The following is a 15,416-nucleotide window of genomic DNA, read 5'->3' as shown; positions in this document are numbered from 1 at the left end:
TATTCCAATAACATGTATTTGTTTTTATCTCCCCTCAAAATAGAACTAAACACTTGTACCTTAATCTTGCGCTAAATTATGGTTCTTGAAAAAGGTCAGCGTCTCACCACAGTCATCAATATTTGTCTTCTAGGAGCCAGACGCTAAATGTTTGTGTCAATCAATTTGTCACGTGGGACGGACGAAAGGTCAAAAGGTGATCGCAGATGTATTCGTATTAATTCTCAGAACAGTATAGAAATCTGTTGTGATGTTCATGAAAGCCCAGCCAGGAGTTGTGGAGACTAAATATTAGTGTTTAAAGAAACTTCTGGAGCAAGGTGGCGAGTCGACTGACATGCCGACATTGCAGAGGTCACAGTGCCTGCTTGGGGATCACCAAAGCTTTTTCAATTTCAAGGGCAAGTTGAATTATTAAGGAGGCTCCTGCGAGAAGGGAATACTGTCACCGTGTGCACTCCCTTACCATTAGAAAAGCAAGAACACACAGATGGTTTGGTTCATCTGAGGTGTCCGCAGAGGGATATTATATTGTATCTATATGTGGGTGTGAGTTAGCCCCCTGCATATGACAACCATCAGGCTGTAATTGCCCCATTTGTGCACCCTGCCCTTGACTCAAGAGTGAAATTTCCTCTAATAGTTGCCCCCATGCTGTTGCGTTCCACTTACAAATTCCTACTGGACTCCTGTCAGCAATCCAACTAAATAATCTTCTATCAAATCCCTGATGGTACAATTGTACATCTGTGCTGTGTCGGCACACCGGTGAGAGGAATCTCTTCATCTGTCAAGTCACTGTTAGTCATCATCGGATCAAGAGAGCCCTGTCTTTGATTAGAAAAATATTGATGTGTTACACTGCGGAGGTTTTTCTCTGTGGGCTCATAGTGGATTGAAAAGAAACATATCTGACGGAGACATCCACAGCAGCGAAATATATCTCTGCCTGGATCTCTTTTGTTGCTCTCTATCATATAACACACTCAGAAAGAACTACTGGAAAGTCAAGAGCTGGCTCCAACCAAATAAACATGACTCCTCAAGTCAAGGTCTTTCTTTTTTGTTTGTTTGTTTTGTTTTAAAAAGTGACATTCCGTCTTTCCATCATCAAAACCTGGCAGTGATAATGTGAAAATATGTAAAACAACCTCTCAGTAGTTTGCTGGCTTTGAAAATATGCCTTGCTGATGTATAAAAGCTCTGGTGTGAGCAGAGAGGTTGCAAAAACAGACAAATCTCTTAGACATCATGAGGAAAAATTTTTGACAGCAGGTGAGGGTCAGGGGTGGTTAAAAGAGCAAAGAAGGGGTAAGATAAAGGGTTTGGTTGGGGGGGAGGGGTGGTGGTGGGATGGTATGCTCCTGGGAAACGGGGTCAGACAGTCGTACCCAGAGATTCTGTGACTCACTGGCACTTCCAACACGCAGGCAGGACTTTGACAGTTACCCACACACTAGATATACACTGCTACACATTATTATTATTATTATTATCATCATCATTATTCATGTATGCTGTATATACTGGTGGGAAATGGTTGTCATACGAATTCTCCCTTTCCCTCCCCTACACATAGGAACTGACAAAAAGTTCAGTTTCATGAAAAAAAATTGGAGTGACAACAGTAAAAGCGAAGCGAGGAGAGAAGAAAATAAGTAGGAGGGAAAGAGAGCATGCAAAGAGAGAAATAAGGTGTGTGTGTTTGTGTGCGTGTGAGTGAGAGAGAGAGAGAGAGAGAGGGTGAGAGAGAGAGAGAGAGAGAGAGAGAGAGAGAGAGGGAGATGAGGTGAGGAGGCGGAGAGATGAGAGACCAGGGAGGGAGTGATAGAGACAGGGAGCCTGGCAAAGACAAGGATAAGGCACACTTGGACGAGGGATTCCAGTGGAGCAAGGAGGGACTTTCAAGTGTTGGATCCGGCACACAGAACAACAAGAGTTGGAAACATGGATAAGGAAGAACACCAGACCATGAAAGGACACTGATACGAAATTCCTGAAGACTTGCATCTTCAAGACAGAATTCTCAGTTTTAATCAGACTGGACCATCTGGACTGAAGTCCCACACATTTAGGAGGGAGTCTACTCACAGACGTGGATACAAGTGGGAGCGCTATGGATATATACAAATGTGTGAGCTTACTTTTGTTCACTCTTCCTCCACAAGGTAAATGTCTTTTTTTTCTTTTTTCCAAATTATCATAAGGGACTGTAGAAAAATAATTGGGAGAGAAGTACGGGTATGGGTGGGGGGGGGCAGAGATCTATTAATTTAATTTATTCAGTTTTGGTGAGGCGTATAGATGCTTTTACAGGAGGGGACGCTGTTAAAACTTTTACTCTTCTCATTTCTTTTTCATTCATTTAGAGCTGAAAATATTGCTGTGTTAAATTCATCAGCAGCACCAACAGGGTTAGATGGAAGTTTTAATCTTTGAGCATATTTGGCATTAATATATTATTTTTAGATATTGAGGGAGGGTACAGTTTTGGGGTTTTTTTTAAATAAGAGAGAGAGAGAGAGTCCTGAAAAAATATTACAAATAGAGGCCTTTCTTTCTTTTAAATCTTTTTTTAATAAATAAATGAAGTGACTTCCATACGCTCCCTAATGAACCATGTTCCATTAGCCTATTTAGAACCGCACTGATTTCCTTTTGTGACAAGATGACTAATACATTCATTAATTTAAGCACATCCTTCGGAACACAAAAATTGTTTTCTATAGTTTTTCATTGGCTAAGGAGGTAGCAGCTGCCCCTGTTGCTTAGTAACCTGGTAACAAGCTTTGTGTGAACGAAGAGCAGCACTAGCTGATGTTTGCAGCTCATGAATTATCTGCCTATGAACATGCATTGATCAAATAGAGACAGAACTGGGTGCAGTTCCTCTATCCAGGCTGAAACTGTTAGGTTTGTGTTTTGTTAAGCTGGAAATATTAAGGTGTATTAGTGTTATATATAATTAATTTATGATTAACTTCTCTGTATGATTGACATATCTCATGCTAATCACATGTAGGAAGGAAAATGCAACTTTTTTGGTAAATACATTCATTTGCCATCTTCTCCAGAGCCGGATGATGAGAAGGTTTGCTACTCTTCTCTCTCCTGTGCTGTGTTAGGGAGCTGAGACCCCCAGAGAGAAGCTGATGGCTAGTGAGCTCAGCACAATGTCTGGTAGTGGATGGGCAGGTTAGCATACCTCCGTCACCAAATAGATAACACTGGGATCTAAGTTGATACAAAAGCGATCCTCCTCCTCCTCTTACGTAGTTGGCCATGATTAGTAGTGGATTTTGCTCTTCTAGTCTTTTGTTTTGTAGGCTGGAGTAATGGAGGAGATTCTGAGGTGCCACGTCACATCATTACACCCGGTCAGGGAAGTAGTTCCAACAATGGGAACGATTATAATATTATAGTATTTTTCTATCTTCAAATGATTATTTCATGATTATTAACAATGTTATGAGCAGTGTTATTTAATTAATAGAGGCAAAGACTGATCTTTGAGAAAAGAGCATTTTATTACTTTGATGGAGATACGTTTACCATTCATTTTGCTAAGCTAAATACCTGTCAGCTGCTCTCTACGGGTTTCAGCTCCCTGCAGAGGTATCTACCGCCTCGTCTTGCTCTGGAGAAGAAAAACAAAAAGCATATTTTCCCCAAAAAGATGCCGTGTTCTTTTAAAAGGTGGATTTTCTTGGAAACAGTACACAAATAGCGAGGTCAGGTGGACCATCAAAAAAAAAAATACATGAAAAAGAATGGCATGATTTCCACAAATAAGTAAAAGTACTTTTTCCTTGATCCTTGAATGGAATGAAAACCTCCATTATGGCTACTGAAAGGTGAGGTATTATCACTGTCTGCACCAGTGCCGTTCATCGTGTCCTATGAAAAGCATCAACAGACCCATCCAATGGTTAGCTACTTTTTCCTGCACACATTACTGCTCTGACTCACTTGTTGTCAAAACCGGGACACCCTGCTAGCTCTCCCATTCAAACCCATTAGCTGCATGGCTGTTTTACTATCTACTGGGACATCCCTTCATTTCATATCAGCTGCATTCGCCCGATATCGCACTGAGCTGACGAAACAACAGTTCCTGTATTAGTTCTTCTCATGCGGAGACATTTCAAGGTTGTAATGTTGTCTGAAGACGTCAAAATGATTCTGAGGTATAGAGAAAGAAAAACATGGGAGAAAAAAGAGATCCAGTTAATATGATATTGATTCCGAGCCTTAAAAAACTGAGGAATCCAGATTTCAGGCAACTGAAGGACAGCCCATCAACTTTGATTGAGTGTGAATGGGGACTTGAGAGGAAGGCCAGCAGCACAACAACAACACCTGTGTCCCTGTCTAAAGAAGACAAGTTAGAAGAGCAGATAGATAGATAGATAGATAGATAGATAGATAGATAGATAGATAGATAGATAGATAGATAGATTATGTAGTCATAACTATTACAAGGTAATAAAAACACTCCCCCAGCTCCCACTGAAATTAACATTGTGTACACTGAGCAAAGAACAATACTTATATATATATATATATATATGCCATACAGCACTCCACACACAAGACAGTCATTGAAATATGAAGTAGTACAGGCCATAATGAACTCTCAGTGGATGAATTTAAATAAATCATCTAATGATGAATGTCCAGAAGAGAATGAATAACAAGAATATAAAAAACGACTGAAATACAAAGGACATTGTCCTGTATGAGCTTCGGGACAATCCCCATTTTTTTAATTGTTCCCAGATGTCATTAGGTGACCCTCAGTGCTATGAGAGCTGGGTGTAAAGGGCGAGAGCAATGTGATTGAGTTGCTCCATCTGTACAGCAGGAGCAGAGGGATAGTGAGAGGAGGGGGTGGTGGTGGTGGTGGTGGTGCGGGGGCATCTGAACAGATCGCTCCATCAGCATGTCTTTAGGAGACACAACGGATGTCCTCGGATTCATCCTTTTTTTCCTTCTCTCATCCTCGGCGGCCCTCTCCCTCCCATCTCTCACATACAGCTCATGTAACCATATGCTACCTGTGTATAATAGAGGTCACCCGCCTTTTAGATTATGCTGTGTATCCGCAACAGTGGATTCTTCACTGTGGCGCGGCTGCACCAGCTGAATCCAATTTAGATCACAATACTTTAAGAGGAAGACAATAGAAGCAATTTAATATAAAGCAAATATGGATTCTATGTTATTCTCAAATTTAAAAAGTACTAAACCCCAGAGATGATTTAAAGTGCTAATAAAGATATATAATGTCATAGTTCTGTACGTAAGTTAATGAGTACAGGGATTAGCGGACCATCCGCATACGGAAGTATATAAGAAAGATTAATAGATACATAAGAGATACACAAGAGTTCAAGTATCGCTGGGTTCCTCATGTTTCTCCTGTCTTCCCATTAGTTTGTTCCCAAGTTGGACCCCGAGCCCACGCTGAAGAGAGGCTGCTCCAGGACCTGTTTGTACATTACAATAAACACTCCCGGCCTGTGGAAAACACTTCAGACACGGTGCTTGTTCACTTTGGACTGTCTATTGCCCAGCTTATAGATGTGGTGAGTAAAACCTCACAACCTTCAAACACAAGATGTTTCTCTCAAGTGTTGATTTATTATGAATGCAATTGTGTAACTAATAGATTTTTTGGACCTGTTGTCATATATATAAATTATATTTCTCATGAACACAAAGCTATACCAGGCTGGAAAGATAACTTTCAATTTTCAGATCCGTTCTGAGCGGAAATGAAACCAGCAAGGAGGAGATTTATGTTCCCCAAATTAAATTCAGTTGTCAAGAATGCAGTAAATAATCACACTATCTCCTAGACTAGACTCATCTTGTCTGAACAGAGTAGCATCTTTACTCTCTCGTGTCGCTATGGTTTCCAAGTATGTGCAGAAAGTCGAAACACAAGCCTGCAATGAGCGTTTTACATACAAAACGTCAGAGTGTTTCTGTTGACTGAGCTGAAATCATTTTAGAACATCTCTAACTGCAGTTTGGTGCAAGTAGCTGGCAAAGTTTCCTATTGCAGCTCAAAAATGGAGGGGAAAAAAATGCATCGCTGTGGGGTTGATTCTCTACTATTAGTTGACAGTGCTTGCTCCATATGCCTGGTAGTGAGAGTATCCTCAGGTTGGCTTCTCCTCTTGTGTGCTTCATCTATCTTAGATGCTACAGCGGAATACCTGGAGCTGATACGGTGACAGTGTTCTTGCATGGGCAGCCTAGCATTTGCTTTACTTTGTTTCTGCAGGGTTGGACCAGATAACTTTGAAATTGAGCTCATTACTGCTGTTACACAAATGACATGGCATTTTTATTATTAGTAACATACTCCGATGGAATGCAAAAATGTAATCAAATCAGAAATCTTTTGGATAACTTCAAGATCAATTATGAGAATACTCATATGCATCTTGACAGTCCGTCAAACAGTTTCAGAGCAAATAAATGCTTTTTGTATAGTCAGCATCTACATTTGGTTGAATCATTTAATGCTTATAAAAACAGTAATGGCACAAAACTACTCAAAATATTTTCATTTTGTACTTAAAAGTAAAACCATAAAAACATATGTATCAAAGCACGCAGTTTCTTTTTAATATCAAATGTTAATGTTTCGTTTTTGCACGTAATTTACAGAACCATGTCGCTCTGGGAAACCTCCAACTATAATGGTTGACATCCTCATACTGTTTTATCACGATGCTACAGGATGCCTATCCTCTAGTAACAGCTTAAAAAATACCAGCAAAGAAATGCTAGGGAAGGTATTTATTATCCTGTGAAGAACACAACTCAGCCAGTCACATTTCTAAACAGAAACAACAACAACAACAAAAAAACCAACAGAAGCTGATGTCAAAGTTTTATCATGTAGCGTAAAGATATTTGAAAAATGTACAATCATTCTGCTTCTTCAAAATTGCGAGCACAGTCTTGTTAAAACATTTTTTATCTATGAGTGTTTGTAGAAGATTAAAAAAATCGCGCGTTGAAAGACATTCTAAATATGTGATGATGATAGCATTCAGGCATGTCATGTCTGAAATAACTTGAATGTAACACCGATTTGCTTTTCTGTTTACATGAAACAAGGATGAGAAGAACCAGATGATGACTACAAACGTCTGGGTTAAGCAAGTATGTGGTGACGGGAGGCTGAAAATTCAGTCCGGTAGACATCTACAGTGTGTAAATATGATTAATGTTCTCCTGCAGGAATGGAACGATTACAAGCTCCGCTGGAACCCCGAGGAATATGAAAATGTCACTTCCATACGTATTCCCTCAGAGATCATCTGGAGGCCTGACATCGTCCTCTACAACAAGTGAGGATCTGTGTCAGTAGCTTGTGTGTTTTAATCTGGATGTGTTGTTTCCTCCAGTCAGATAAGGTGGTTGCTGGAATCTTAAACATTAGCATTCTTAAGAAAATGTTAAGATTTCGATTATTTAATTCCAACAGATGGAATTACTGGAGGGAAAACACGAGAATTCTGCTGCTGTGCCAAGTATTCTGTCCTGTGCCAATGTCATAAAGTAAAGTATCTGAAAAAATGTGAACAAGGTCAACCCTAATGGATGTGGTTATAAACAAAGCTGGGTACATTGCAATACATTAGGCTAGGAATAAGGAGATGAAATGTAATTGGATGTGTTTCAAAAGGCCTCCGATAAAATGCCTCAAGTGCGGCTGCATCAGGTAGAGTTGTATTTATTTCACGTTAAAGGAGGGAAATCCTGATCTAATATCAACAAAGTGTATTAGAAATAGGCATGGCAGAATTTGCTGAAGACACATGTCAAATCCACGTCATTAAAAAAAGATACGATTGTGCTTTCTCCTGATGAAATGTCCGAGGCTATGAACTAATGAGGGAAGACATGGTACCACACATACAGTAATGTGATTCAAAGCACTTTACAAAGACCCTGGGACTAGACTAACAAAAGGACGTGAAATGAATAAAAATGTGCACCCTAAAGAAAAAAGCAGAAATTATTTTTCCATCTCAAAACTTTTTGCGATTTATCAATGAGAGGCAGGGTTTTAAAATCTGTTCCAGTACAGGAGGGATGGCAATGCAGAGATATAAGGAATGTGTGGAGGCTTAAAAATCCACGTGCAGTACAGTATTTCATTTGCTGTGCTTACTTTTGCATAAAAGCCGTGCGATTAAAATCATTTGGTGATGTTAATGTGAGTGTCATCTGCATATATGCACAGAGGAATAGTCTTTCTTTGCATATTTGAGCTGACAAAAGCTGAGAGTGTGAATAAAAGTCCAATTAGTTATTATCCAATGAATCTCTTTCAATGAATTATTCAATGACAATCATGCCACAACAAATGGATGCTCATTGTTCAATAATGAATTAATAAACCATCACTACATGTTTTACATACATCAGGATAAAAGGTGACAGTCTGTTCACCATTGCAGTAAAAATAACTTTTAGCATGTGTTTGTTGGATCTCCTGTCAATAAAGACATGCTTCCCCAACAATTAAGGGTTAAATATTAACATTAATGGAACTAATGCAACTTTTAATGATGAAAACATATGAAGTATATTTTGAGGTGTTTCTACCTAACTCTCCCTTTTGTATATTGATTTCATCTGCAGTGCTGATGGCGATTTTGCAGTAACACACCTTACTAAGGCACATCTCTTTTATGATGGGCGGATAAAGTGGATGCCGCCAGCCATTTACAAGTCCTCATGCAGCATAGATGTCACCTTTTTCCCTTTTGACCAACAAAGCTGCAAGATGAAATTTGGCTCATGGACTTACGACCGTGCCAAGATAGATTTGATCAGCATGGCCAGTGATGTGGACCAGATGGACTACTGGGAGAGCGGGGAGTGGGTCATTGTAAATGCAGTGGGCAAGTACAACACCAAAAAGTATGAGTGCTGCACAGAGATCTATGCAGACATCACTTACTACTTCATCATCCGGAGGCTTCCGTTGTTCTACACTATTAACCTGATAATCCCCTGTCTGCTAATCTCTTGTTTGACTGTGCTGGTGTTTTATTTGCCATCACAATGTGGAGAGAAGATCACCTTGTGTATCTCAGTGTTACTGTCACTGACAGTTTTCCTCCTGTTGATCACGGAAATAATACCATCTACATCCCTGGTGATTCCACTGATTGGTGAATACTTGCTGTTTACCATGGTTTTTGTCACACTATCCATCATCATTACTGTCTTTGTTTTAAACGTGCATCACCGATCACCACAAACCCATGGAATGCCTCACTGGGTGCGCAGGGTATTTTTGGACATAGTTCCCCGAGTCCTCTTCATGAAACGTCCCCCAGGCACAGCCAAGCAGCACTGCAAGAAACTTATTGAGATGATGCACCACCCAACCACAATATCTGCAACAGGCAACTCACAAGCCTTTTGGATGGGGTTCGAGACAGAGTTGAGACAAATGGGACAGGTGGAGAATAGCCTCCCAAAGACTCCATCAGATAGTCCAAAAATCATGGTCTGTTCCCCGTCTCGACCATCCCCCCCTCGGGATGACCTCAACAAGAAAGATCCCTCACTTAAGACCAGTATTTTCTGCAGATCCCTAACCAATCAGTATTCAGCTTTCTCAGAGAAGCAACTCCAACAAGGACACAACCCCTCAGCCTCATATTCTTCCCAATTGTCCTTGCCCCCAACTTTGCCACTGGGTCCCCTCTGTAGCCTATCCAGGCAAGAAGCAGATGCGCTGGCCCCAAACGGTCGTTCCTTCAGCGCGGAGCAAATGTGTGACCAACAGAGGGAGCTTCCTCAGAGAGGTGGGCTTCGGTGTCGCTCTCGCAGCTTTCAGTACTGCTGTCTGCATGATGAAGGGCCTGGGACCACGGGGAATTCAGCACGGGCGAAGAAGCAACCCTTTACAGAGTATCTAAAAGAAACCTTCAAAGAAGAGGTGACAAAAGACCCATGTACCCAGCAGGAGGCAACAATTCCTGCTATTTCCCCAGCAATACAACGGGCCATAGAGGGGGTTCAATACATTGCTGATCATCTCAGGGCTGAGGACGACGACTTTTCTGTAAGTACTAGAGAGAAATTCTTCATCGTTTTTAAATCAAAATAATCTGAAATATGTCATCACACAAGCCACCTCCTCCTCCTAATGCAGTGGGGCTTTGATCAGTTTGCCAGGTTTTTATTCAATGCTTTTTGGTATTCGTCACATGCTCGAGGTGCAGCTTCTTATTGTAACAAAGTATCACTTGTGCATTAGAAAAATATAAGTAACTGACCTTCTATCATTCAAAATTAATATTCTCAGCGTATGATGGCAACATCCAGTGCATTGTGTATATTGTCAGTTCGCTGACTCGGTAAAATGCATCTTCTGAAGGGAGGTGGTCATTTAAGCACAGATCACGTCAGCAAAACAGGAAGAGGAAAAACAACTTTAACTTTTTAACTTGTAATACAAAAAGAAGAGGATAAGGATGAGATATTAGTGCAACAATAAATGTATAACCAGCATTTTTTTGAGCGTAACCAGTTTGGACTGAGCAGAAATCAATGTGAAAGGCTACACATGAATGCTTGCATAACACAATCAAAGTGTTAGTCCTCTGAACATCAGGCAGAGTCTGTTTTAATGTCTGCTGGCAGAAAGAATGGGAGGAGATCAAAAATTATTCTAAAACCCTTTTGTATTCATTGATACTGCAATGTACTCTCTAGCGTCAGACGCCTAAAAGGTCTGGGTTTGAAACAATGGCGCCACTGTAATTTAACCTTGAATTTTTCAGAAGAGAGTCAAGCAAAGATTGAATGACATTTAGGAGATAGCTGCCTCATAATGAAAAAAATCAGCCATTCGAGAGAAATCAATCAAGGGTGAAAACTGACAGCTGGTAAAAAGAGAGGTGGTGTGGTGTGAAAATTGAAATGTCCCTCTGCTGTGTCCCCTCTCTGCTAGGTGAAGGAGGACTGGAAGTATGTGGCAATGGTCATTGACAGGATATTCCTCTGGATGTTTGTACTGGTGTGTATACTGGGATCTGTGGGACTCTTTCTTCCTCCTTGGCTGGCTGGAATGATCTAAAACCTCCTTGTCAAAGGGAACGGGAAACCAAGAACACTGAGAGAGGATATATTATGTTTTTTTTTATTATTATTTGTATTTTTTTAAGGACTACAAGTTACACTTCTTGCTCTTGTTACGGGTTATCAAAAGGTTACTCACGGAGGAACAAGATGAAATATATATTATTGATTAAAGTGGGCATATAAATACTTAATGAGGGCAAAAGGCCAACAGCAAAAATATCCTTCCGCACGATTTCATTTTGACATTGAGCTGTAGAGCTCATGCTGTCCCCTTCATTACAGACAGTGAAAACAAGACTGACACATTTTCATCTGTAGAAAAAACACACAGAAGCATCTCGACTCCCGTCTGAGCAGGAATATCTACAAGGTTTGGTTTAAACTCAGTTTTCCTCAACAACATCAGTGATATACGCACAGCGGCATCTTGACAGTACAGCGCTCCAACCAAATATTCATCTGATACATATATTTATGTGCAACCTTTATTCAATATTATGCAGTGAAACAATTTTATGGTGAATAGTGGAGCGTGCGTGCGTGCGTGCGTGCGTGCGTGCGTGTGTGTGTGTTCAGGCGTAAAGATTTTTGCAGTGGTCACTGCTTAGGTAAGCACACATACATCTCTGTGGTTTTCTAATTGTAGCAGTTAAATAAACACAAGTATTCAATATTTCTTTCAGTCATTCTCATTTGTTACTAACGCAGCACTATCGGGTGTCGAGGGAGGGGTTCAATCAAGTTTAACCCCTCTGTCCCTCAACCTCCGCCACCACAGAAACAAGGCAAGAGGTCATTTAATTATTTCTATTGCTTGATTAACGAGTAGAATAAAAGTAGAAGAACTGGCCCGAATAAATTTCTTTATGTCATGATTTTAATAATCATTAACTTTAGTCAACATTTTCAAATCTAACCCTCAGTCAAATATGTGGTGCATGAGTTTTGTATTTTTGAAGGAAAATTCTAGTAATTTTCAATCAGGGTTCTATTTTCCTATTCTTGAGTGGAAACGACTGATGAGGACCAAAATGATTAAATTCCAAAACGGGTGCAATGTTTTTCATGTTGGGTAGTGATGGTGGGATCTGCCCAAGTCCAGGTTTTGGTTTAACTTTCTAGAAAATACAACGAGTGCAGTGGGTGGGTCTTAAATAAGGAAAGCAGCAAGTGAACAAATATACAACTGAGAGAGAACGTTCGTGTCCTTAATGAAAAGATACACATTTTGCTTCACTGATAATCATTTCCAAAAACCCACGGGAACTTTACTCTCTGCTTATTCAGCCTCCTCTCACAACCTGTTGGTGGACAAAATGCACGATTAACGATACCTGTTTACGCCAGGAGGACCAGAACCATGTGGAGAGCTCAATTGTTATTCTATAATCAATAAGGCATACATCAATTCAAAAAGAAGGGTGTGGGTTGGGTTTGGCCTGCTAATAAACACGTATTCTTCCATGTCAGGCAAAGCAGAACGGCCCTCATAACAGACTGAATGGGTCTTCAAGGTCTCTGTGCGACAAAGATATATTTTTCCTTACAAAACACGTATTTTGGTGATTACAGTTTTTATTTCCAGTGTGCAAAGCCTAAAAATCTAAAAAACAACAACAGCTATCCCTCACACATGGGTCGCTAATACAGGGCTATCATTCATAAAATCTGTCCACTAAGAGAGTCGTTTTATCACTTGGTTTGTAAAAAAGATTTTTTTTTACAACATTTTGGAATGGATCTATATAGAATTAGAAAGATATACATATACATTATAAACATCTATGTTGATTTCCATCAATAATTTCCACCCAAAAGGAGAAGAAAAAAGAACCCAGGCTGAAAAACTGACCAGAATTTTCCATTTACATTAAAAAAAAGGAAACCAGTCACAATAAATATAATTAATAAAGAAATATTATATTGGGTACTGTCCATTTGAGTCAGACTGTTAAGTTTTATTACATTAAAACAAATATCTGTTCTTTATACATTAAACGAGTTTTCTTGAAAAGGCAGAAAATAGACGGATTGATTGATGTTAATGATGATGATGTCAGTTCTTAATCACTAATGTCTTCCACTGGGGGACAGGGTTAAAGGAAATTACTAATTAGCAATGGAGAAAAAACAGTGTATGACACCAATGAAGGAATTGTATTGAAGTGGCAAAGAATTATCAGAGTTATAATCATACCCTGGGTTCATTTCTTATAATTGAATAGCTCCACTTGTGTTAACATCACGTTATGTTCATGTTCACGTTCACTGGACTTGTAAGGTTTATTTTCATGGATCTTTTCGATATCTCCAACAGCTTAAAAATATTCAATTAAAGAAACACTCATTATTGGACCAGTTTATTTAATAAAGATGTAAAAACTATTTAGCAAAGGTTAATTGTGCAGCTTCAACTGCTGGCTGAATGTTTTTCCTACACTGCTCTTTGCTAATGATAATTTGAGACAATGTTTTGTGAATCAACGGTTCTTTTCGGTTGGAAATTTTTATTTTTTTTTAAAGCACCAATGAAAGGATCAGAAAGATCCTTTAGAATATGCCCCGTTGAGCTTGGGAATGTCATGAAGCCCAGAATTATATGTTTTGAACTTCATGTATGTTGTGTTTCAACGTGTACTTCCTGTTTTATACTGGAATTTTCTTTCTTCACGTGTCATTTTTAATTTTACTTCCCTCCTTGTGTCCTCCCACCGTTTTTCTGTTCACACCTGTGTTTCATGCCCATCTCTTTTTACTGCTGTCTTTGCCATTCCCAGTCCCAGTCTGATATTGTATGTTTCGAGCATCATTCTGATCTCGGTATATTTGGGGATTTCGGTATATTGCATTTTGCTCTTTTGACTCTGGACTGTTTAATGGACGATTCACTGCCTGCTCCTCTTCTGTGCTGTTGCTGCTGTTTAGCCTGCCAACTCTCAGGTTTGCGTATTAAAGAATTTTTATTACAAGCCTGTAGCTGTTCTCTGTGTGACATGTGTGTTTGAGACCCCTCCCTTGTTATTACAGGGCCTTGCTACCTGAAATTGATTGGGGACGGTAACAGCTCCCAAGTCTCCTGTGAAATGACACAACAAATTGGTGGTCCTTGCCCTCAAGAACGCCACATGTCCGGTTTCTGATCTGAAACAGCTGACTCCGGGGAGACATTGTTTTGAAAACCTTTCCCTTCATCGGATTCGGAATTTTGGGGGGAAAATTGTCAATGAATACTGGATGGATTTAGCTCTGACATTAAAGTGATACTGAAGTGGGGTCGTATGAGGTATCATCCACGGTTCAGGTCTTAGCTTCAGTACATGTGGGTCAGCACGACTTCAGTGCAGAGAGCCTCAGCAGGGAGTATTTTATCCACCAAATCCTCCCAACTAAGAAAATCAAGTTAAAAAAAATCTATTTACATAAACACCACATTTATATAATTTCTACTGTGAGATGGTTTTCAGACGAAGCACTTCCTCGCATTCCTACACGCCACATCATGTATAACACTGCAGCATCGCTTTCCGAATCAAACAGCTGATCTGACAAAGAACGGGATGCAGTGGGAGGTGAAAATGTTATAAATATAGCGTTTATATGTAAACAGATATTGATTTGTTTTAGGTGGGTGTTTATTTTGAGGATGAAGTGCCGAGCATCACAGCCGCCACTGCTCGCGGCTCTCTGCACCAAAGCCGCAGTGACCCTTCTGAAGGTAAGACACCGTACTACGTATGGATGATAGCTGACAAAACTCCACGACTTCACTAGACATATACCTGTACTGTCAGACAGACACGGTCAATATGAGGCAGCAACCTGCTCTAATGGTTGTCACTCTAACTTGGAGTACTTACAGTATTTCACCATATCTTATCCTACAATATACATGAACCGAATGCCACAAGAAGCAGCCGACTGCGCTGCTCGTACACTTTAGGAGTTCATCCTAGATGAACTCCATCCATCCCCTCTTTAAATATTACCCTCATGGTGTAAAACTGCAAAAATGTGCTTACCCTGACATGTGATACATTTTGTCCACCCGAGTGACAGAAAAATGTGCATGCCAATATGACAAGTACATGAAGTATTCATGTTTCGAAATGAGAAAGACAAGTAACCGTTTCCTCTGAGGTCTTTTTTGAGGTATTTTTCCTTTCCTCGGGTTTCCTGGTCGTTACTTTTTCATTTTGATGTTGTGAACTTCAAATATAATAAAATCAAGTCACAATTAAAAAAAGGTTTTTCATTTTTACATTGCATGAACGCATGAACATATTTAT

The 15,416-nt window shown here is 39.9% G+C and overlaps 1 protein-coding gene across 1 annotated transcript; it reads left to right on the top strand.

The window, feature by feature from the left end:
* Positions 1 to 2,049: 2,049 nt before the first annotated feature.
* On the top strand, positions 2,050 to 11,633 carry chrna4b (cholinergic receptor, nicotinic, alpha 4b). The gene is made up of 6 exons (XM_086214109.1): positions 2,050 to 2,168; positions 5,437 to 5,588; positions 7,138 to 7,182; positions 7,261 to 7,370; positions 8,671 to 10,108; positions 11,000 to 11,633. The coding sequence occupies exons 1-6, from the start codon at positions 2,117 to 2,119 to the stop codon at positions 11,123 to 11,125; spliced, it is 1,923 nt and encodes a 640-aa protein (XP_086070235.1). The 5' UTR covers positions 2,050 to 2,116; the 3' UTR covers positions 11,126 to 11,633.
* The last annotated feature ends 3,783 nt before the right edge of the window (positions 11,634 to 15,416 follow it).

This window comes from Aulostomus chinensis, chromosome 9 (genome assembly GCF_037954235.1).
Source record: "Aulostomus chinensis isolate RoL2024-O1b breed Wild chromosome 9, RoL_Achi_v1.0, whole genome shotgun sequence".
NCBI lineage: Eukaryota > Metazoa > Chordata > Actinopteri > Syngnathiformes > Aulostomidae > Aulostomus > Aulostomus chinensis.
Note: the sequence above shows the minus strand (reverse complement) of the source record. Positions and strands in the feature narration are given on the sequence as shown.